Source organism: Notolabrus celidotus, chromosome 14, assembly GCF_009762535.1.
Source record: "Notolabrus celidotus isolate fNotCel1 chromosome 14, fNotCel1.pri, whole genome shotgun sequence".
Classification (NCBI taxonomy): domain Eukaryota; kingdom Metazoa; phylum Chordata; class Actinopteri; order Labriformes; family Labridae; genus Notolabrus; species Notolabrus celidotus.
In genome coordinates, this window is record NC_048285.1 from 8,816,462 (window position 1) to 8,841,884 (window position 25,423).

At 41.4% G+C, this 25,423-nt stretch overlaps 1 protein-coding gene across 1 annotated transcript in view; it reads right to left on the bottom strand.

Annotated features, from left to right (window-relative positions):
• gramd1bb (GRAM domain containing 1Bb) overlaps positions 1 to 25,423 on the bottom strand; it is a 75,432-nt gene that overhangs the window by 17,188 nt on the left and 32,821 nt on the right. The window contains exons 5-7 of the mRNA XM_034701350.1: positions 8,311 to 8,521; positions 5,861 to 5,881; positions 2,139 to 2,159 (exon numbers count right to left, since the gene is read on the bottom strand). Of these exons, the coding sequence (XP_034557241.1) occupies positions 2,139 to 2,159; positions 5,861 to 5,881; positions 8,311 to 8,521 (253 nt within the window). The remainder of the gene's footprint in view (positions 1 to 2,138; positions 2,160 to 5,860; positions 5,882 to 8,310; positions 8,522 to 25,423) is intronic.

Genomic DNA, 25,423 nt, shown 5'->3' on the forward strand with positions numbered 1-25,423 from the left:
CAAAACAAACACTTTTCAAACAGAAAAGTGCACTCTGGGAATCAATCTGCATCACTCTGATAATGTTAGAGCCTCAGAGTGCTGTGTTTTGGGGCTTCCAACCAACTTCCTCTCCTGTGCATTGCTAAAGTGTTTTCAGGTGACTAACAAGGGGCCCCTGGATTTCACAACGGTTGACCAAGTCCTACCACATTTTGCTGTTCACATGGGCTTCTTTCTTGCAATCAACCAAAGCCTGTTACCATAAGACTTTTCAGACCACAAATACATTACGAAAAGGAACCCTTACAATGCCAAAATCTGGTCCCATGCTTTCAGATTCTTGTCGGCTAAATCTGTCTCAATTCAAATTCTTAAGAGCTCAACAACTACTGTCTTCTTGTTCTTGTTGTTGGTTGTTTGTTGTTGTTGTTGTTTGTTGTTGTTGTTGTTGTTTGTCTTCTAACCGGTGCATGTCTGGTGAACAGATACGCGCAGGTTCCTACTTTGTCTGTTCTGTGATACAGTTGAAACATAGCGGTGCAAGATGCATCCTTCGCTGAAGGCACAATACTTTAAAGAGTTCATTATTTGTATTTAATGGCAGGAACTAAAGGTTTGGTGCGTTTGAAAATCCGATTTCGTTTGCAGGGTTCTGCATGATAGTTCTAGTCTTTTTTTACACAGTGTTATGTGTGAATTTAATGTTTACTCTTCCAGTTGTAATCTGCAGACATGACATCTACACATGTTAGAAATAATCACTTGTTAGAAATGAAACTGCACAAGATTATCACTTGTGACAGGCAGTTCTGGATAAAGGGTCAGTAGAGGGAATATGAGCAGCTTATAATCGCTGAATGCGTTAGTATTTCAAAAGCTGTCAGGACAATTTGGACCATGCCTCTTTTTGATTGTAACAGCATTAATACCCAACATCTAACTCTTTAAAGTTAGAGTTCCCATGATTATTAAGACAATGATACAGACATAGAGTTAGGCTGCATGGGAAAACATGCCTCGACCCAAAGCAGCATGCTCCATTCTCCTGTTCACAGGAATTCAAGGCTCGTCCAGCGGCCCTTGTGATGGTTTGTTGATTTGTTTAGTGAAGTGAGAAACTCTGTGAGTAACAGCTTGTTACCACCTGTTGTGAGCCAAAATTAGAGGCTGAAATGTTAACCATCCTTTGACCACAACAAATAACTTTACTGTCAATAAAAATGTGAAGCGAAAAAGTCAACAGGAAATTAAAGGACATGTTTTTTAGTCAGAACTATCAGGCTCTAGTTGGACATTTTTCATGATGATGACTCAGAATCACTTCCTCTAAAGTTTAGCTTCACTTTTAGGTGGTAACGGACTGAAGTCAATGGAATGAGAAACAGGCAAGAGGTGTATTATCATTCAAGTGGTCTCAGAACCAAAATACAGAGCAAGAGAGACAGAAAGATACCCGGGGGTTGCACAAGAATACAAGTCATGCTTACTCTCAGGATATGTTGTCTTTCATGCTGGGGAGAGAGGGGAAGAGTGTACACAGGGAATAAAAAAAGGAAATAAAAACAACAAAAAAATGGAAAAAAGTCCAATAAACACACATCTGGAGATACAAGGGTTTGACACTGAGTGGTGTTAAAACCAACACTCTCCTGGGCTTAATTAACACAACAGGCACCCTTTTCACTGTCAAAGTTGGTTTCAGTGAATTAGTAAGTTGTTGAGTCATTGTCCACATGTAGGGGAACTATGATAAGAGCAAAAATAGAGCGAGCACACCATCTTGTGGCGGAGTCTTAAACTGCAATACTTATTTTAGACAGAGTATACCAGCAGGAGGAATCTTTGTAAATTTAGAGCATTAAATTTGTCTCACTGTCCCCTTCATTCCTTGCATTATAAAAGGTCTACCTGTTGCTCTCTTAAACCCATGTTAATCCTTGCCTGGAGGACCAGTAACCCACACTAGTGATCTGGTGCTCCAGTAAACAGAGTCAAGGACAACAACCTTTCATCACACATCAACAGCACTTGCCATGAAATCTACTCTAAGAGACTCCAAGGAGTCACTCACTTTACATGAAGTCACATTAGCACACAGGTACACCCAAAAAAATCACAAATACTGAAAAGGTAAATTAAAACAAAACGTGACTTACATTGTACCAGCTTTGGCTCTTCTGTGGAAAGAGAAGGAGAGAGAGGGAGAGAGGATTTATTACACTCTGTGAAACTTTTACAAAGTGCAGCAGGTTTGTGGGCTCACACAGACATACAAAGGGTGTGGTGACTTCTTCCCATACCTCATATTGTTAACTGTGGGAAATTATAGAGAATAGTGAACATTTTTCAAAAGGATCATTTAAACAGGTCTTTATATTAAACCTCAAAGTGCTGACATATCTTTTAATTCCCTCATCTCATAATTTAAAAGACACATGAACATCGAGAATGACTCAAATCCTCCAATTGAAATGCTTCATGAATCATCAGATATCTTAATCTTTACATGTCAAATGATTTTTCAGGCATTACTGGAGCAAATTTCACTCTGAATATTCACTCTCACTGCTTTGTAACATTAGATTGACTGTTAAAATTGTGTTTCCAACACGTCTCCTATGACGTGTTTCATTATGTCCCTATTTATCCAAAAGTTGTTCAATAAAAAGCAGAGCTGTAAAAATGAATTCAAGTAGTCTACAAACAGGAGATTTTTCTTTGACTTTGTCATATTTCATGTTTAAATAAAAACGAAACAGATTTTTTTTTACATCAAGTTAATAATTAGTCAAATTAAATGTGGGGATAAAATTGAATGGTCCAAACATTTGTTATAATTCAAAATCCCAATGCATTTGTTGATATTCATGTTTCAAGCTAGGCTTACAATCATTTATAATTTAGAGTGCTCTTCATGAACAACTATTGGATTCTGTTTCGCTTTTAAAACAGCAGAGGGCAGCAGAGGGGTATCTTAACCATGACATACAACATTTTTTTCAGCCACAAAAACACACTTTCCACTCTAACAGTCTTAGAGCAAAGGTCCCAGAGGAGAAACATGCAGGTGATCATTCAAAGGGTCTACAAGGAAAAGGAAGTTCAGAAGGAGAAGAAGAAATAGAGGGGTAAAGAGTGATATCCAGTGTCTTATTCCAGCAGTGCAATTAACAAAAAGGTATTTTTCCTAAAAATAAGCCAACAAGAAACTCTCATGGGTCATCTTTTGAAAACTAATTAGGATGTTCTAGTTAGGCCTATTTGCAAGACCTGTGTTGAATAATTCTACATTACATTAGATGGAGAGTGTGATTTTAACAAGTTCCGATTTTAACCTGACAAATAATCATCCACCCAGAAGTCGAGTTCAGCCGAGTCCACTGTATCCTTTACCTTCAATAACCTGAAACATCTTTAGTTTCATTTTGGTGCCTTGTGTTGCCTTTGTTTACTCCGGGTGACAGGGTTTGGTGTGCATGGTGAAAGCAGGCAATGAGCTGCAGATGCAAGGCCGAGGCCGTGCTGTGACGAAAGCTAAGCTAATGTGGGCTAATCTGATTTGAAGGTGACAGAGACACGAGAGAGGAATTACTTTGAAGCCACTGTCTGGATAAAGTGTGCACCATTATGCTCGAGTTTGTGAGGCTGCAGGCTAGAGAGAGACTGTTCTACTGAGAGGAGCGAGGAGAGAAAGAGAGAAACTTTATAAGAGTAGATATTCTTAAATATTGTTTTGCTTGGGACTCCTACGTGCCCAGCAGTTATTTAAGTCTGCAAGTTTTACTCTAAACTTGATTATCTTGGTAAGATACATGTATGGGGGAGTGAACTACAAAACAGTGGCACTAATAGCTTAAAATATTGATTTGGGATCAATTAAAGCCACGTGTTAGACATATGACATCACATTAAAAGTGAATCTTAAGGCAGAAATCAGCCAAAATATTAGAAACAGCTCCTTTATGTTAGTCTTTGTTATTTAGATAACAACAGGCTTTTTTTTTTATAATGCAGAATCCTCAATATGGAGACATTTTTACGTTGTTCACAATCACTGTCCTTCCACATTAATTGGGATGGAAAGCATGGGAAAGGACACAAGGGACTGAAACTATTAGGGGGATCCTACAGTCGCACGTCTACAGAGGAAGTGGAGGGCCAGAGGATTAATAAGGGCCAGCGGGGATTGTCAATGGGTCAAATGAAAACAAGAAGAAATGCTTACTTTAATCAGGTTTAGTCTGTCATACTGAAAGAAAATTAAAGAGAAAACAAAATGTTAACCAAAACAGTATGCAACATGAACACAGAAAGGAAATGAGAAAGAAGAAGAAGCAGAGGTCTGAGGAGTTTGTGGCTCATTCTTAAGTTGTAAAAGACCTGCCGTAGATATGAAGCCGCTTCAGAGGTCTTGTGTTGAAAACTCTGACTCTGGAGCTATAGTAGCTTGCATGTTAAATGAGAAGTCTGATTGATTATGTTGTCTGATTGTCAGTATTTTTCATATGGCCCTTCCTACAGAGAGGCATAGCACCTCTTTTGCTGAACGCACTCTTTTATTTGGATTGCATTAGGGCAAGGGTGATCAAGCTCACGTTGAGGGGACGACCTCACGCCATGTCTGGGGTCATGTGACCAATGCTGACTGCAGATGCTCACGTGGGGGGATTGCAACACGGTAGAGGGGGGTGGGGGCTTTGACTGTGGCACAGAAATGAGTAGTGATGTAATCAATTGGTGTGTGTGTGTGTGTGTGTGTGTGTGTGTGTGTGTGTGTATGTGTGTGTGTGTGTGTGTGTGTGTGTGTGTGAAACAGATTGCACACACTGCAGAGCGGCAAATAGATCATCATGAGGGTGCTATTTACAATCCATTTACATTCTCCCTGTGTACGACCGTCCCACCTCGACTGGGGTGTGCTCTATTTTGACTCAAACGACACCCTACACACTGACTCTACATATACCTCGCAATAAATTTAACGAGCAGGAAAAAGAAAAACGTGGAATGAGGACTGACATTAAGCAAATTGGACAGATGAAGCAACACTATGAGCGATGCACTAAAACGTGACACTTGTCTGCAGTATATTAACAAGAAGGGGAGGGGCAATTGGGCTTGTGGTATGAGAAAAAGAGTGAGAGGGATCCTTTTATGTGGCAACAGAGGGGCTGCTCAAATAATGATCTAGTATTGCAGCTTTGGGCTGAGATGCTGGCTGGATTTTAAGAGTTTATCCCTTTGCAGCCAGGCAGTTGCTAAGCGTGACAGATATAAAGCTCTCATTACTGGAATGTAACAACGGGATATGTCTTCAAACAGAGGGATGGGACACGGGCCAAAGCAGAGGGAAAGAGATATTAATCAAGACGATTATTCGCAGACGTCTTCATTTGCATCACAAACATTCATTTTCATTCTTGGAATTTGACAAAATCACACATTATGCTCCGTTTTCCATTATGTGTTTACTTTTTCAGAATATTTTTTATTCCTCTACAAATTTTGACTAAATTCAAAGCCCATGGATGCTACATCTAAAACAAATATTTCAAAATACAATCAGGAATTTTCTACATTGCATATCACCAGAAAAGACAGGGGAGGAGAAGACAGGAGAGGAGAGTAAAGGAAGAGAGGAAGTGAGTGTGGCTGGGTGGGGCTGTCTGTTTTAAGAAATGTCCATCTGCTATGATCGAGGGTGCACATGGGGCTTGTAACAGTTGCAGTGTGCACAGGAACAAGCTGTGGGGTTCAGGGTGAAGCATTGCAAACAGGGTTCGGACATTTCCACAGAGCGGCTCACAAGACAGGAAGTGGGGTAGAGGGAAGGTGGGCACAGAAATATTTGAAGAACAGAAAAAAGAGTAATGCTTACTTTGGATAGTCGCTTGTGAGACTAGCATGCAATCAGGAGAAGAACAAAGAAAAAATCAGATAGAAAAATGAAAATAAAAAGAAATCAACTGCAAGAAGAAACAGCTGAAAGTACAAACAGAAGAGCGAAACAGTCATTATCAGATGGCACACATTATCATATGGCATGTAGCAGCAGCAGCAAAGAGATAAGGCGTGCACACCGTGTTGTGAAGACAAAAAATGGTGTAAACAAAAGAAAAAAACAGGTGACGTCAGACAGATGAGGACAGAATGAGTTGGTAATTGAAAATTTAAGTGACATGACTTATTTCTAACATTTTGGAAGCCCAAATGGGTGCTGAGCATTCAAAACATTAGAGCTACATGCTCCTTCTGTGAGGTAACCTTAAAGATTCAGTCCATCACTGAGCTCATTTGTGATGAAGAGATGCAGATGATGGCAGGGACAGCAACAACGGAACAACACTTGTGTTTTCATCTTTTCCCATCTACGTCTATGCTTTGAGATGTCAACAGATATAGCAGCCTTTCTCCTGCTTCTCTCTATTTACTGATTTTTCAAGCACAGCTGTTACTGGAAAAAATAAGAGCTACAGCAGATCCATGGACAACAAAACGTTCTACAGCCTGCTGTTAAAGGGAAAAATAACATTTTCAATTCTGTCTTTCAACACTGATAGAGAGTTTTTAAGAGTTTTGCTGAGATTCAATCCCAAGTAAGTAAATGGGGAATATAATTCTTCTAAAAGAAAATTGACATCAAGCAAGCTAAACTTCAGCTTCGCTTTTACTAGTACTAGTCTCTCCAACCTACAACTGTTGATTTTGTCCCCCATCCCTATTCTGAAATGATATCGTGACAGGGGTCGCGATGGCCGTAACAAGTGGTTGAAAATATTTTAGCAAATAAAACCAATATCTAAATGTTTATTAAAGCGCCTTCGAATAAATATAAATGTTTAATGTAAGAATTGTTAAACTACCTACCATCAGACAACGTTTGCTAATGACTTGTTTGTGTCTGTGTGTCAAACTTAAAGGGTCTGAAACAAAACTAACCTGACTCCTGTGCACCAGACCTGATCCCTACACCCCATTGTCTATTCTAGCATCATAGTTATCTGATCAAATGGTTGTTTGACCTCTTTGGGCCTGTGTCCACTATCTGCATTTTTTGGCCTGGCAGCACCCATTTTCTATTTCAAACCGCAGTCAGTGTTCTAAGTGCTAAAGTTCCCTGGCTCACCGCTATAAGATGAAAACAGTTCAACTCTTGGAACATCCCCCAATCCTCATTTTCACTTATCCATCACTAACCAGTCAAAATCAAAGAGGTGCGGGACTTCTGATTTTAACTTTTCAACAGCAATGGCTTGGGTCCATGCTGGAAATGTAACAACACCATTTTCCATATTTTTCGTATTCTGTCTCCTCCTTTTACGAGCAAACCCTAGAGGGTAGTAAGTATGCTGAGATCACCAAAAACATCTTAATTTGTTTAAAAGATAGAGCTTGTAAATCGCAGGTTACGAAAGGAAGGAGAGAGTTAGAGACTAGGGGAGTGTATGGGATGTGAAAATCAAAGGCTAGGATGGAGAGGTGGGTGCAATCTCTCCTAAAGGGAGGAGAGTGATAACTGCGGTCTGCTAGTAACATATCTGTGTGCAGAAGTCAATAACCAATCATGAAAGCTGCGTCACTGCACTGGGAATCCATCTGGGCCAGCTCTGACATGTTTACACATTCACAGTTTATGAATGGCTGCACAATTGAAAAAGAAGAGTTGCCATATTAATCTCTACTACAGTATCATAAAGTCATTATGATCCCTATAAAGTCACAATGAAACACAACACAACACATCACTCAGCAGCTAACTTCCTCTCACTGCAGTCCATCTGGTTTATAAAACACAGTGATAACATGGTGTTTAATGTATTTAGAGATGCTTGTGTTTGAGTAGTGTTTGCATTGCATGATGTTTAAATGCACTGTGCAGTAATGCTGTTCATACAAGGCAGCAGGAGGCTGTGTTCTTATGAATCAAGTATCTCCTGCTTTATAAACTGATACAAGATATCTTAAGCCTCATCCTGACCAGCCTAAGCTTAATCAGTGTGCGTGAAATTGACAGCTGTGTCCCTCAGTGAAGCTTTTCACAACAGTAATTCTGTGAAAATGTTAGAATAGCTTTATGAAACACAAAGTACTCTATGATTGTTTCTACCGAGAACTGCCTCTTGCAGAGCCAACTCTATTCAGCCAAAAGGATACACTGTTGAACTTTCTCAATAGAACTTAGTGTGACTTTTCTGAGGGCTACATAAATATGTTTTAACCTCTTGTGTAATTGTACCACGTTTTAAACTGCAGGGCTAACTTTGATCAAACAGATACTGGGGAGACAAGTCAAACGGGTCAAATAAGAAGCATCTCCTGGTCACTCACCTTGGAGTTCTTTCCCCCGCTTCTTGCTGACTGCAGGGAGTATGTTCTCTGGACAACCTGCTCGGGCGTGGAGGGGGATTTGTCAGAGGAGTGGTCTGAACCCTTCTCGACCATATTCTCACCCTCCTGGCTCTGTGGTGTGGGAGAGCGCGAGCGTTTACGCAGGACTGGTGAGCAGGCAGGTGTGCTCTTGTTTGAGTTACTGGCAGTGCTAAAAAGAAAAGACAGAGAGAGTCAGCTGAAGATGTTATCCACATGTTGACAATTTAAATAACTTACAAACTAATGATGAGACTATAATTTTTTCCAATTGTTTTATAGCGATCACAAAAATACTCCTTGAATACATCAAGGTAAACACAGTGTGGATTAAGCTTAGAGATCAGTGTGGACAGCAGCACACCACAAACATCATCTCCTCATGCTTACATCACAGAGGCTTGAGTGGCTGGAAGCACTATGCGGTCAGCTGGCCAATAACAGCTAAGCTTGTATGAGAAAACAACAACAACAACAACAACAACAACAAACCTCGCTGCAGTGAGGATAACAAATGTAGTAGGACAGCATCAGGCACAACCCGAGTATTTCCTCACTAATGGTGCACTTCAAAAGAAAAAGGAAATCAATATGTTTGTTTTTGAGTGCATCATCAATTTGATTAAGAAATGTACTTGAGTCTGGAAAAACATCTGACTGATGCAGCTGTGACTTGACATTTATTGGGCTGTTTATTGCATATCATGTGAAACATGAGGACCCACGCTATGAAAAAAGATCGAAGATTACACTATTCTTCCCTGAAATGATAAAACTCTTTCCATGGCAGCAGCACAGCCATTCTGAAAAGATCAGGGATATATCAGCACAGAGATATATTGGATGCATAATTTCTGATATTGAAGCAGGACGAGAACATTTGACACTATTAACTGAAATTGAAGTACATGTTGACTTTGACATGGGCATTGGTGCTCCACTTACAGCTCTCAAGTAAAGTCGAAGAACAGTTGTCTTAAGACTGGTAGTCCCTGTCCTTCCAATATACACACAGTTCTTATCAGGTAGCCTCTTTGATCCAGCACTAGACAGTCACTGCTTCATTCATACACACACACACACACACACACACACACACACACACACACACACACAGGTATACCAATGGCGCAGCAAGAAGCTTTCTCCTCAGAACGACAGAAGCTCACAAAAGGCTCGGTAAGTGATCTGTGCGGCTGTGTGCCCAACAGGCACAGTTACTTGACAAGGCATTGTGCAAGCCATTACGTCACTGCCAGCCAATGGTTGCTGTTAGCAGCCATGAATTACTGATCTACTGTTACATTTGGGACTTCAGTGCAGCTCAGAGCAGTGAATCATAGAGGACTCTGTTGCCAGCCTCTGTTTGAAAGTTGGCGTTTTCTGTACCTGGCTGAATCTCTGTGTTGCAAGAACAACAGAGCCTTTCCAACCATTTCATGTATGAGAATAAATAATCACGTCTGGTGCATTATGGTGCCTCTGGCATGGATTAATATAATTACCAAATGGTCTGCTGCTCAGAGGATGATCACTTCATCTGGGCTGTACATTAGATTCTCTGGACTGATTAATAAGCAGTCCTTCCTGACCTGATGGGAAATTAAATTGCCAGTAATATGTCTCAAACTGTGACAAGGTGCCTCTTTCTTGAGAAGCTACAGTTTCAAACCATCATCTTAGGTAGCTATTTGGCATTATCAAGTAATAGTAGTCACAGCTTTTTGGACATTCTGTAAAAAAATAATGTTTCTCAGGTTGTATTTGTCATTCACCAGGGTATGAGTTAAGCAGATCTAATCTTCTACTCTTCGACTGTTAATTCAGAAATCTTCTTCTCGTCTGCAAGCACTTAATGTTCACATCTCAAAGAGATCATGGCCCTATTACCCCTCTGGAACATTGTGCTTCAAGACAGCAGGCCTGCTTTTGGCACATGGTCTTCAAAAGTAGTTTGGGAGGCAGAAACTTTTATTTCCAGGCATCTTGTTTTGGTGGAACCATCTAACATCCGAATTCGATACAACTTAGATGGAACTGTTTTAACTCTTCTTGTCTAAACCATTAGTTTTGCTGCTTTAGGCTGAGACTGCTGGGGGCAGTGCTGTGCATAATGTCTACACCCTCCCTTCTTTATACCTGTAAGAATTCATATCCCACACATGCATGTCACAAACTCTATATCTTCCCTTGACTTTTGAGCACTTGAGTCTCTAAGACATTGTTGGATCATTGTTGCAGACCACCTACTGCTGTGGACCAGCATAACTCACAACACTACAATCATTCCTCTTTTGTGAGCATACTATATTTTATTGGAAACATTTATCACAGTTCTATCGGTCATATCACTGCCCAACAGTTATCTCTACTATCATCTTTGTTGTTATCATCTGTATCAATCCGTCTCTCAATGTCTGCAAGAACACGGTCTACATATAACAAACTTTATTTACTCATTAGTAAAGGGACCATGTACAACCTTTAACACAAATATGCCATTTGTTGAATTGTACTAGAGTTAGATTAAAGCTAAGTTACATCCATACTAAAGTTAGAATCAGGATATAACCAAATCTAAGAGCCAAGAATTCAGGTTACATCCATGTCAAGAGGTGGCTGGTGGGAGCCCTCAGCTATGTTTGTGTAGGGTACTGAACCGTGTCTTATGCCAGGTCATATTTCTCCTTGATCAGAGCAGCATATTTATACAAGTTAGCTCCTTGAAGGGTAATTCCATCATCATGCACAAAAATCATCTTATGGCCTATATTTCTGCATCTTTTTAAAAAAAACTAAACAGTACACTTTTTTGTCTTTTGGTTCAGCATAAAGGTACTTTGTTAACATTCTGAAGTGAGGGTACAGTTCCTCTCTGAGGTTGCATTTCAGTAAAAAGCCTAGGTGGGTCATTATACTGATGTTGAGTTGGAAACACGGTTCATTCAAAAAAGGTGATGGTCATTATGTCTTGTGGGAAGACTTCAAGAGAAACTGAATTTGTCCAAGAAATAGAGACTTCCATTGGTTTCCTGGAAGTCATAATTTGACTCCCCATTATGGTACTAGCACAGCAACAGGTGGTGTTCATTAAAAAATACTTTTCTGATCCACCTTTTTGGCAGAGTGTGTCAGGGGCCGAATGTGTAACGTGATTTCATTCACACTAAGAGGTATCCTCATGTATCACCTACTAACCAAGTTTGTAAATACCCTGTACGCTTTGAAACTTGTTGGGAAAAGGTGATTACAGATGAAGTGGTAATTAGGCGCCAAACGGATAACCAGCAAGTCTCTGCACGTTGTTGATAACTGGTATATTTTACCAAGAAAGCATTGTGCATGCTGATAGAGTTTTTTCTTAATATTGAATTTCAGGCACTCTTTTGAGATCTGTTTCATTTACATGCATACATCTAAATGATGATACAATTTAGATTCAATGTGGCATCGTTATTGAAATTTGGCATTGTAGTATCTAATTGCAAATACTATGGTCTACTGCAACCTTTAATTTTTTACAAGAGCATTTACGTGCATGTGCATGGAAATCTGGGAATCTGGGAAAGACACTATAAATATCATATGGCAGATAAACATATTTTGTGCAGACTTTTCTTTGTACTCGGGTTTTTGCACCCATTACAAATGCAGATTCCTAAGCAAACAACATACAAGCACTGCACAAATATAAGCACAATCAACACAGCTTCAAATAGAGAAGTACAGCATCCTCATACAATGGGCCAGGGGTACTCTTCACTGTGTCAGAATCAATCTTGTTTTTATCATGTGCTCAGATCACACACACACACATTCACACTCCGTCATGCATGCAGGTGACGTACCAGACGATAAAGTTTGCAGCTTTATGTAAAGTTCTTTACAGGTTGCCTTAGGAGTGATCCGATTTATGATTAAAGCTGTTGTTAGATAACAAAGCCACAACTTAAAAAATACAAAAACAGTGTTACATAAAACAGAACATGAACAACAGGATCATCTCTACCACCTCACTCTCTCCCGCCATGCAGAAATTGACAGGATTTCATGTAGTACAGGAACCCCCCACTTGTTGTTTTTAGCAGAGGAGGAGTTCACGGTTCACCTCCCTGTTCCAGATACAACGCGGGAAACAATAGGGACAAGGATCCATCATCAGCAAATGGATGACTAAGCCCACTATCGCTCATTCACACAACAGTTTGCTCTTTGAACCAGCATGGTGGTGTGCAGAGAATGAGCATGCAGCTGGTGCTAGCCTGAACAGGAGAAGACAAAAGCTTCTATCACAGCTGCTTTGTTCTTAATAGCTTCATGAAACAAAACACTGAGAGCTCCACAGAAAACATGAGTACCTGCCGATGCATTATCTCTGGACTGTAATGCACAGGGGATAAAACAAAAAGCACAAAGAGTCCTTCAGCTGTAGAACAAAACAGACTGTTGCTAAAAGCGCAGCGCTGCGCTTTTGATAAAACATGCGTCAGATTTTTGATCCATGAAGGAAGGTATTGCACTATTCTCTTCAAGATAAGAAATGGTCGTTGCAACAAATATTAGAAGAACATTTCGGTGATAGCTGATATGAAAACAGACGATTATTGTTCATTGTTCATCTGAAAGGTCAGCAGGCTTCCCAAACAAAAAATGACAAACCCAAAAATTAGAGCATTTACCGTACAACTACAAAGCCCAATCAAACAGCAGCTCAAAATGAACATCACTATAGCAACAGGGCACAGAAAGGGTAGTTTAAATATTAAGGGAGTGCGACTAAATATACTTCACCTGCTCTGCTGTTAGAGATGCTGTCTGAGCAGAAAATAAAGCAGGGAAGGAGGTGACAGACAATGTGTGATGGGCCATGAGGCCAAGTGCAATGATGGATATCAACCTTCATACAAAATGAAGGAAATTTCATATCAATAACATCTTTCTGTACTGCAGGATCATATTTATTTTATTTGTTTGAAGTTTGGCATTAACAAGAAATTATATTAAAACTGAAGATTACATAAATAGACAGTTAAAGAAAACACTGACCTCAAAAACTTTTTGCAGTTCAGGCTTTCAAAAAGTTTAAAATTAAAAGTTCAAAAAATAAAAGAAATGTTTGTGTGCTTTGTGTTAAGTTTGCACAGCAAAATTAAAACTTCCTTCCCCACAACGGTGTTACAAATAGTGAATCAGAGCTCATTTTGCTTCTGCAACTTGCAATGTTATTATCTTACTGGATTATTAAAACACTTTGGTGTCACATTTTTTCAGCACAGCATGCTTATTTGCATACTGTACGAGAGGCATCAGTCCCAGGGGCTCATGCACAGAGCTCATCTGCATTACAGAGCCCTGCACAGACACAGACTGATGACTGACTTCAAGGTGATCAGACGAGATCCCTGCATGTCAGAGTCACTCAAAGTAGGTCAAGCTCTTACATACAGAGAGAAAGAAAAAAAAGAGAAACAAGCATGCTGCTTGCACCACTTTGTTACAGTCTTTTCTTTAAATAAGCTCTAAAGCTCTAAATCCAGCCAGCCCAAGCTGTCCAATCATTCAGCTACACAATAGAACAGAGTTCCGGGCCTTTCTAAGGGCCTCGCTTGTTTTCACAGTTTTGCTGACCCTGGAAAATACCCATCAGGGTTTGGCCCTTCAGCTCTGCTTGGTTTGAAAAGGCCATGAGGATGGCCACGCTCATCAACATCCACTGCGCATGCCCACACAGGTCTGCGCATACAGTACACAGAGACAGACATAAACATGGCAATGCGTGCGGACACAGAAAACACACGCCCACATACTGCAGAAATACAAAACATTTTATGCTTCTTTAGCTGGAATGATGCATTTAGCAACATCACACACCTGATCTATGAAGTGCTACCTATGAAATCACATCAACAAATGGACACATTACATAATCTTACCCATCCTACCCCCCCATCCCCTCTCCCTCACACATGCGTATAAGAGCCCGTCATACCCCTGCTGATAGACACAGTCCCTCAACACCTCGCCGTAGCAGCCCTCGAGGCAACGGCAGCCTTCGTTGGCCATCGTCACACACTCAAACACCACCATATCCTCGTAGTCAACCCCCAGCAATGAGCTGTTCATCCAGCAAATCATTTCAAAGACGGCAAGCTGCACTTTTCCTTTCTCTCTCAGAGTTAAAGAAGAAAGGTAGCTGGCCAGATGAATGGAGAAAGAGTGGATAGAGGGGGAGAGAGAAAAGATGGAAGAGGCAGGCAGGGAGATTTTCTTTAGTAGGCTTAGGGCCACTGATCTTCCCCGGCCAGCTCTGATCTCCTAATAACCAGCTTACATCGCCCTTAACACCACCTGCCAAAGAAGAGGCACTGGTGGTCGTAGGTGCAATTGCCCTCCTCTTGGATTCTCCTTCTAAAAAGATCATATGGATCTCACCGAGCATGGCAACTAACCATGGTGCAGCCTCCATGTTGTTCTGCCTGAATGCAGGCATGTAGGCAGGTTGTTGTTGCCGGCACTAACCTGGTTGTAGCCATGTAGAGAGCCGCTCCGCAGCGATCAGCCCTTTTCAAACGGCTTCATTCACGCAGCAGGAGCCGTGGATGAAGCATGGGAGGGAGGGAGGGGGAGGAGGGGGGTGAAGAAGAGAAGAGAGAGGGAAGAGGGATAAAGGGGAGGAGGGTGGACGCGTTTGTGAGCATGCCAGGAGGATGTCGGGAAAGGAGGAGGCAGTGGACGCAGAAGAGGGAGATGAAAAAAGCGATATTCCTGGCAGATGGAGAAAAAAAACACTGGAGCTGTAGATCAGGCACCGTCTTTATGTTTCTCTTCCAATTACTCTCTCTCTCCTTCTTTGTCTAATTGAGGATGATAAGCTGCCATTCTCTCCGGCAACCTGCCTTTTCCTCCTCTGGTATCCCAGCCGTTGGATCATCTGCCTTATTACTGCATTTTCCCGTATCAAAGCAAGGCTCTTCTCCCGTTTCAGCCCCCCCGTTCACAGAATTTCACGGCTGCAGACTCACAATAGATGGACAGAAATTAAGGGAGAACGCGCAAGCTGATAGAGAGAGGGGGAGAGAGAGAGAGAGAGAGAGAGAAAGAGAGAGAGAGAGAGAGAGAGAGAGAGAGAGAGAGAGAGAGAGAGAGAGAGAGAGAGAGAGAGAGAGAGAGAGAGAGGGGTGAGAGATAGAGATGGAGCAAATGAGGAAAGAGATGGCTTTCACTTTGAATTCCACCTCGACTTGGTGCTGGTGCACTGAGCCTGCTGCTCCCTCAATTATTCATGTTTCATGAATGGAGGGGCTGACATCACCGGCATTCAGGTCACTTTACATCTGAAGCTCCTTCTAAATCACACAATACCCAGAGCAGACTTTGTGAAGAACACAATTCATGGTTGACACACACCATCGTCAGACACACTCACAGAGTATTAGGATTCATTTTCTTCAAAAGATTACATCCAAAAAAATAAACTAAACATTTATTCAAAAGAAGGAATGCAAAAATCAAACATTTAATACCCATATCACACATATGCCAGAGTAATATTCTGAATGTGGTAGCACATCAACTTCAAGGTGTCATGATCTGAGTTCTCCTGAGTAACAACAATGAATGTTACAAAACTAGTGACTTGTGAATTCGCTGTTTCTTGAGACCACTGCTTTAAAACTGTTTCCCATGTGTCATTGTAAGGATAGCAAAGGAAAATATCAAATGTGTCATTCACACCCCCAGACAACCAAACACAAATTCAATGCATTCCCTGTTACAACTCTGGTCTTCAGTCATTCCTGCTTCAGAGGCTTACCTCAGTTGATTTGCAGATCATTTCTCAGTTTCTTTAAGTAACAACTGCAGCATTAACAGAACATGCTCCTAAATACTGTACGTAATGTGAGTTTCAGCCTCACTTTGGGCAGCAAAGAGACATCGACTTTATATCAAATGAACACATTTCACAACATTAAAACACTACTTACTGCACTAATTATGATGTTAAGAATAAGCACAACCTGGAGTTTTATTTTATGGCAGTTCCAGTTATAATACAGCAAATTTTGATTTGCTTTTATCATATATTTTGATGAAGCACAGATTCAGAGAGAAACGTGTAAATAATACATTAATTGAGAGCCAAGTGCTTCTCTGTTTAGCTGCTTCTGTTTCATGAAGTGACTTTGCATTACTATCTGCTCTGTGTAAAAAATGTTTTATTCTAGCACTGCTTTTTGTTCAGTCACATTTCTTAATATTTGAGTTGAAGTCTATCCTTTTCTCAGAACTTTATTTGCTTTGTTGATTGGCCTTAAAACTTGAAATGTATTAAAAATGCTCCTAGAAATAGGTGGATGAAAGTACACTCACAGTTCAAGGGAAGCATGTTTCCAAAAGAATGGAGCAACTGTTGGTTTCATTTAAAACCCGAGCTCTACATTGTTTAACAAGGCAAGACGTCTGCGATTAGGAGGTAATTTGTGTCGTCTCAGAACTGTGAGACTAAATATTCTCAGTACAAAACACATTTGGGAAAAACTCAATTTGACATCAGGACAGTACATTATGTAAACCTCTTTCACATAAGACATGTGAATATAACACACATTTATACATATTTGGGTTAAAATATAAAAAATTTTCACACCCAGAATATGTAAAAAAAAAAGCTTGGTTAATTTATAAACAGCAACATAATTCAATCAACTACTGCCAGAAAATGTTAGCTGAGCCCTGAAAGGTTTTATCCACAGGGCTGGACTGGCTGTCCAAAAGGTGTTACAGTGGATTAAATAACTACTGCCACGTTTATTAACTTCTTGGTTTCTGAGAAATACAAGTTCTTACTCCAAGATGGCGTGTTACTTAAGATCCAATAGACAAGTTGTAGCATATCAGCTGCTCAATCTTTATGCAGTGGTTGCCCTTGCATATCCGCTCTGCGGGATCAATTGAGGTTTTGAAATCTTCTCTAAAGACTCACCTCTTCTCCCTGGCTTTTAATCGAGTTTGAGTGGACATCTTATTCTATCTTATTTTATTATACATTTGCACTGTGTTTATGTATCTTAGTATTGTATTTTTGGCATTGTTTGAGTTATTTTTGTCTTTTGTGCTGATTTTGATCTGTACAGCACTTTGGTCATAGTTTGAGTTGAGTTGATCTCTCTGCTAACTCTAAATCGACACTGATTGTTCCTAGAAATGTGCCAAAAAGGTGATTCTAAGGTAATCCATTCTCAGCACAGTCAGTCATCACCTTTGTATCGGTATAAAGATGCGAACAGAGCCCTGAGCTGTGCTGTTGGAAAGACTTGACCTCAGGGCTGCAGTAATGCTGGCTGCCTCTGTGGGAGCGCCAAGTGGAGCCATGCAGTGGAACAAAGGGAGCTGGTCCACTGAGCCGGACCACTGTGTGCCCAGATAAGCCTACCCAGCGTCACACCAACAACTGACCTACTTAGAAGACCTCTGCACTCTTTGTTATTGCGTCCAGGGGACACGCACATGGTCAGACTGACCACACACTCACAGAGCTGGTACTGTATGTAGTGAACGGTCGTTGGCTTTTTGATCACTCGCTTCAATTCCATTTTCTCTTCATTAAGTCTGGTGTATATTTGCACCATCACACCCCAAATGTTGAAGACTCTGACAAATTATTCCATGTTTTCGTGGAGGGCGTGCTGTTTACGGAGTTGTCATGGAAACACCAATGTGGCAATGCCTGGCTGCGTCGGAAATGTCTGTCAGCCAGACTGCGTCCCAGCCGTGCAGTTACCATGGCAGCCTGTCAAGCCATTCATGTGCACTGCCACTTGAAGTGTTCCCAACAAGAGAGAAAGAGAGAGCTGAAGGAGGGTGTGTTTGTGTGTGTGTGCGAGAGAGCGTGATGCTGCTGCAGAAAGCATGAGCACATGCAATTATTATTGGCTGATATCTCTATTCCAGTCATCAAGACCAAAGTCTGAAATATAAAGAACCATCTTTCTCTTTCTTATAGATACAGAGAGAAACCACTGCATGCACCTTTCCCAAACTATATAAGTTCAGTCCCATGAGCTTAACTTTAACATTTAGGCTCAGGCTTAATTAAATTCTTAATTAGCCCAAAAGTGTGGCAACTTAACTTAGGCAGGCCTGGAACACTTTTAGGGATCTTATTGGAGCTACGACCTACTGTACCTCTGGGTACAAGAGCCTGTTTAAAAAGGAAGCTATAATTAAACACGCTGATTTAAATTCAAGAGCACAAGTCTGCCCAGTGAGGTAATTCAAGGACTCATTGGATATGTCAGAGAGGGGCAGGAGGAGACAGGAAACTGGCAACCGGATTATGCCCCGGTGGGACACATTGTGCCTGTGGCACGGGACACAGGGGCTGCCATCTGCAGGGGATACAGGAGGAAGGAAGTGGACAGAAAGCGCTGGGCAGTGGGATAGAGTTTTCTTGGGTGTGAATTTAGTTAGAGGAGAAGACCAAACCAAGGTAATGGTGAAACAGTTCTTTTTCAACACCTGTTGCAAAAAGAAAAACAGCTTTGTCATCGGCCTAAAATATCAAGAACGACTCATTCTGATGTTGATATTTCTGAAGCTCGCAGTTTGTGAAAATCTCAATTTCCATCATAAGCTGTACAAACATGTGGAAGTTTCAGTGACATCACCCACTGGTTTCTGACAAGGCTTCATGAAGCCCAACAATGGCAGCAGACATATTTCAAATGCTGACTTAACCTAACATCCTCTCACTCTCAAAACAGACAAACAGGTGGAGCTGTGGAGGGTTCTTCAGCCTCCCAGCTGACAGCTACAACCATAGACCACAAGCATAGTTTTTTAGCCCATCAATGTGGGCCACCTTATTGAAAATGCTGACTCAACCCAACTTTCGGTTGACCTAACAACAGGAAAAGAGATGGCACTGAAGCCCTCTGGCTAACAGCTACATTGTGCTGGCTGTCAGTCAACTCAGCCACATATCTTATGTCTGATTTTGCAAAAACTGTAACCTTAATATATTCAAACGAATGAGTTATAATTTTTTTTATCATTGTGTACCAGCCTTTAAACATGTCATTTCCTGTTTTAACATTTCAGCACAGGTGATGATGGGGTTTCTTGGGCCATTTGAGCCAGCCACAAGTGGACACTTGAGAAATTGTAGTTTTTAGCACTTCCTCATTGGCTTCATTTTTCAACATCCAGAGGTAACGCTTGGCCACCTTTTGTCCATCCATCCAGCAACCTTTCAGGGTTACTGCTTGATATGCACTGGATAGAACTGATTGGTATCTCATCTGGAAACTGGTTACTGGATCATTTTTATACATTTTAAAATATACAAAATGTGAGATGAAAGTGATTTACAGATTTAACAATTAGGCCAAATAATTGTTGTATGTTAAGTATGTTGTGTATTGTACAGAAGCATTTTTATGAAAACAATTATCAGTATATGACACGTATGTACACAGCAAATATTGTGAGGGACACCAGGTTCCAAATGAAAGAGTGTTTCTTTGCTGATGTACAGTAGCGTTTATGATTGAAGTGGGGGAGGGGGGACGGGTTCTTTTTGTGCTTCTAAAAAGCTTAATGGAAACCACAGTTATTGTTTGGACAGGCTTTATTTGAGAAACAAGTGTAATGCTAATGTGAAGTCTTTTCAGATATCCACCAGGGACAGGAACAGATGAGTGTCTGTTCCTGAAAGCAGCGATCAGTGAATTAATAATGAGGTTGATAGAGACAGAGACCAGTGTTTCTCAAGTTGTATGAAAATGATCGCACTCGTCTGTTTGTCTGACAAAGTTTTGAAAATTGTATAATATTTGTGGGATCAATGCAAAAATGACACATTTTCTAGTTGCTACATCGTATCTTAAACTTCCCTTTAAAGTAAGCTCAATGCAAGTGCATATTTCTAGTGACTTCAATCATTATTGAATAAATCACTAATATCAGCCTTAAGGTAGAACAAAGTTGGTTCTCTTTGGCGCAGGAAGAAGAGTGCAGTAGGGAACAATACACAGCATAATCAGTGATGACAAATGGCTTATGAGAAGGATGCAGTGTTAAAAAAAAAGAAAAAAAGGGACAAGGGACGAGAGACACAGATAGAAAAAGAGAGAGAGCAGGAGAGTTAATAAGCTATGGCCAGAAGGGAAACAATTCTGCGGCTTCTCTTCACCGCAGAGCCCCTGCTGCGAACTTCGAAGTCCATTGTGGTCCTGTCTGATGGTGCAGTGCTTTATCTTTAAAGCTGCAGGTGGCTCCAAGCCTCCCAGCTCATTTCTTGCAATCTCATGTGGACATTTTATGGGTTTTTTTTCATAGCAAACAGAAATCCTGTTGCTTCAAGCTAGGGGGCTGAATCATTAGTTCTGAGGATCCTACTAGATCTAGAAGATCAGCTGGTTCACTATTAGTCAACCTGCAGTCAATACTAAAAGCTGTTTCCTTCAGAGTCATGGTACTCTAAATGCTAATATCAATCTTCTTGGTGCAGAAGCCTGGGTGCCACAATTTTCAAGTCAGTTTAAAATAGCCGAGAGAGACATTAGTAGCTCAGCACTGGGAAGCACACGCCTGGGGATGTGGTTTGCATTAATGTAAATGTGACGAAATGGAGAATCTGTGCATGTATTTTTAAGTTTTGCAAGTTTCCAAATTACTTCGATGTTCTTGAGTGGAAGACAAAAGACTTAATGTGTGCATAAACGAATACACATAAACCATTGTGGTTGCGACAGAGCTAAAAGCTGCAGTCTCATAAAGATGCACAGGCAGAAGTCAAACATGGAAATCTTCGCTCCAGTGTTCCTTTGCTTCACTTCTTAGCACAACAGCTGAGCAACCATGACTTAAATAAGCGAAAAAGCTGCAGTCCCTCGCTCTGATTAGAACCGATCAATGGGATAAAGGAACTCAACACTTGACCAGACAAGTTTCAAGTAAAAATACACACCGGCACTTCTGTATGCAAGTGTGCACTCACAACTCATCAGCCCAACTTTCCTGCAGCAACAAACGGCTCGTACCCTGTGCCACGTGCAAAGAGTAAGCTCTAACTCCAGCTCCAGCCTGCTGTCAGTGCCTCGCTGTTGCTACAGCTGCTGCTGCTGGCTGTGTGTGCACATCTGTGTCTCAGTGCATGTGTTAGTAAGTGTGTGTATTTGTGTCCAGATTTAAGTCGCACCAAATGTCATATCAAGAGCAAACATCCCCGCTGTGGGGCCACTGCCAAATCCTGAGCAATCTCCCTCTCTCACACTCACTCGCATGCATGTTTGCACTCATGGTCTCTCACCCACCCTCTCTACCCTCCCTCTCTTCTTATCTCCTTCTTGAATTTTGACAAGTAAGTAATGCTGCAAAATATCTCCCCAGCCTGGTTCTCCATCACAGCATGCACTGTGATAAACATGCACCCAACAAGGCAGACTGGTTTGCAATCTGAAAACTCTTGACACTCACTTCTCCTGAAATCAACTTAAAGTGCATGACCAGAGATAATTCATTTATACTAAGAATCACATTTATATATGTTTCATACTCATATTGTGTCCATATAAAGACTTACATTCAAATATCTACCTTTAAATACTTTTGACCCTCTTTCAGTAAGTTTAGATCAATTTGGGATCATAAATACCTTAAAACACTGAATTAATATAACTACAGTAAAGCTGGGATACTGATGAAAACCATGAATTACAGTCAAGATACCCGGACATTGAAGAGGCTCCCTGATGTCTTAGTGGCTAAAGAGAGACTCCTCCTGTACAAGGCTGGGAAAACACATTCCTTAATAAATTATGAATGCAAATGTTGATACGTCTGACAATCACAGCATTCAAACCACTTGTAGTCTCATTTCCACTGGGTTGTGAAGCATTTTGAGGGAGTTCACATCTATTTGTGAGATGCTGTGGGGTAAGGCTGGAAAAGGACTTCAAAATTTGTATCTTCATCACCTCAAGCTTTTTCTGCTAGAACAGAAGTCCATAAAAGTTGAGAAACAAATCTTTAGACGAGCTAAAATAACTGTGATGGACTGCAAGAATCATTGTCCAGTTCAATCAAGTATAAAGAGAGCTCTAAATCACTTAAATCACCAACCCAGTGTAGATAAATAAGCTCCTATATCCGGTTACAGTGAGTGCTTCAACACCTAGGACAGAAAATGTGCTGATTGAGATATTGATCGATCAAATGACCCCAAGGTCACGTAATTTTGCCGACTTTGCAGATCGCCCTGAGAGCAGAGAATGCAGCTCTTATGGACACAACTAAAATGAGCTGGATCCTCTCATTGATTCATCTACAAGAGGAGCTGATACCTTATCATTCGTTATCTGCTACTTGATGGATTCTTCTTCCCCTCTCAGGGTGGATTAAATGTGTGTAAGCTTATAGATCCCTTTCCTCTGTTTGACCTAAACTTTATTGATAAACAGCGGGTATTCTACTTTCTGCATGCAATCAGGTAAATATACAAACATGCATTTATATAACCTGGCAGCATGGCATGCACACTATACCCAGCAAGCTAGCCAGCTCACCTCAAAGTGTAGGACTATGAGATGCTAACAGATGGCTGTTCACTGATAGTAACCTGTGTCTATCAGGGTGCTGCAAACAGATTAAGTGACAACAGGCTCAGGTTTAATAGTGTGTTTGTGTGACAGAATGATAAAGAACCTGTTCACACACACACACTTGTGCACAAACAGCAAGACACATTGACTAACATTCACATACAGGATGCACTGAATCTGATTATTTCTATGACGCCTTTAGAAAACATTTTCAAAGCTCCAGCACATAGCCTTAGGAAAAAAAAGACGGGAGGATTAAGCAAAAGATTTGAGAGGATAAAAAATAAGAAGAGGGCAGAGAAGAGAGGGATGTAAATGAGAGGATGACACAGACAAATATAGAGAGAATGAGACAGACTTTAGGGAAAAGAAGAGGTCCCCATGAAAGTGAGACGAAAGGAAGCAGGACGCACGTTGCCGAAACTGCTCCCCCTCTGTTTTTTTTTTCCTCCTGCAGTGCTCTGTAATTCGTCTCTAAAAATATCAGGCAAAAGGAGGAGGAGCATAAACAAACACAAGGGGGAGGAGAGGAGCGAAGGAGGGAGGATGGAAAAGTGAGCACAGACAGTGCATAATGTAGCGAAACAGGTTGAAAAAGAAAGTGAGGGGGAAGGCCACCTGGATGTGGATCTGTTTGTCCATGTGATGAGTGAACGGGAAAGCGGGCGAGGGAGACAGAGAGAGCGAAAGCCGGGGAGAGACTGAGAGAGCATGTGCCTGCTCTTTTCCAGGCAGCCACGTGAGTGCTTCTCCTCAGCTGCTCCGCTCATACAGAGCCTGCCAGAGGGGAGCAGAGCAGGGCTGCCACAGTCACAGTGAGAAAGAGAAAAACATGAGCCCACACTGGATACACTGATCACAGCTTGGCGGTGTCATTGGACAGTCTGTATTACAAACTGACTGGATGTTTTTTTACATAACCGTGTGGAAATGCATCAGCAAATAAATGAACAAAATGATATTCAACATGCTTTTTTAAAAAAAAGCATAAATATTTGGAGTCTAACCAGCCAAGCAAAGAGTATGTACTCTTGTCAATAAAACCAGGGTCCAAGAAATACAAGGAATGATGAGAGACATGAAGCCCCTCACAGAGTTGTGCTTTGCATACATGACATCCTTCAAGCTAAACAGAAAAACAGGTTAGATCCACCAGAAAACAAATTAAAGCCTATGTTTACTCTCTGTTGAGCCTTACCAGGCGAGCTTGAAGCCTTTCATTAGTACAGCGAGGAGTGTCTGACGTCCATAGCGTGTTGTGGGCACTGAGCTGCCCGTTTACACCGCCGCATGCTGACTGACAGCCTGCCAAAGCCTCACCTCCCATACACAGAGCAGGAGAGATGCACACGGGGAAGAAGGGAGGAGTGGATGCAGAGACAGATGGATGGTTTGGGACCAAAGTCTGGAAGGATGATCCTCAGCTTTGTCCTCCTTTGCGCTACATTCCGTCGTTTGTATCAAGATGCCGCAGTGCTGAGCAATTGTGCCAGAAATTTACACCTCCCTGGGGTTCTTCAGTTTTCCCAAAAGAGAAGGAGGTGACCTGCGCAAAAATAATTCCTAGTGCAAACTGGAGCATGCAGCAGAAGCAGCAGGGCTAGCAATCCTCAGTAAATATCAAAATGGCTGGCCTCTGTTTTTTTTTTTTTCTAACTCTGTCGTTCTATCACGCTCTCACACGGCCCCTCAGAGCTACTGTTTGCTCGCTCAAACTCTCTCTGTCTCTCCCTCAGTTTCTGCTGCGGATGAAAGCTGCACTTGCTGCGCTCACAGTGAGCAGGCGCAGGATCATATCCCCCCTCCTCCCTCCCTCCCTTGTGCTCTCTCTATCCTCTTCCCTAGATGGCTCTCTTTCTCTATTTCTCTCCACAAGATAAGCCTGGCTGGCCCAATGTAAGGCTAGAGCAGGACAGTAGCCTCTGGCCATAACATCCTCTGTGCAATGAACCCCATCCAAACTCCAACCTTGCCCTTCCATATGTTGGAAAAGGGCATTAAGGAGGTGGCCTGCTGCAATTCTCTCCTCTTGTATTGGACTCAAGCCCTGATCACTGTCAGCAGCTAACCCTGTTAATCTCTTAATGCATTGAATGTACTGGGGTACTCCCCATGTTTATTGCTGTGTGCTGAGTATGTGCCCTGCATACATTATGAATGAGATGGGCATCATGGTGACTCAGCTTGCTTAGATGCCTACTGTGTTTTATTACTGCATCAATCTAAGTTGAAAACTGGTTCTTTTTGTAACTGTGCTCATTTGTCTGAGTGAGTAGCATTGCAGGCCTGTTGCATTCTGGATTTTCACAAGATGCAACAACATTTATCAATCCGTCCCTGATGTAAGTCACATACTGATCTCCATTTTTGGGGGGCTTTTTTCTGTCTGTTAATTATACAATCTTTCCCTCTTGATTCTCTCACAAATCTAAACAAACTTGAGCTACATAGCTTTCCAGCTGCTGGACTCG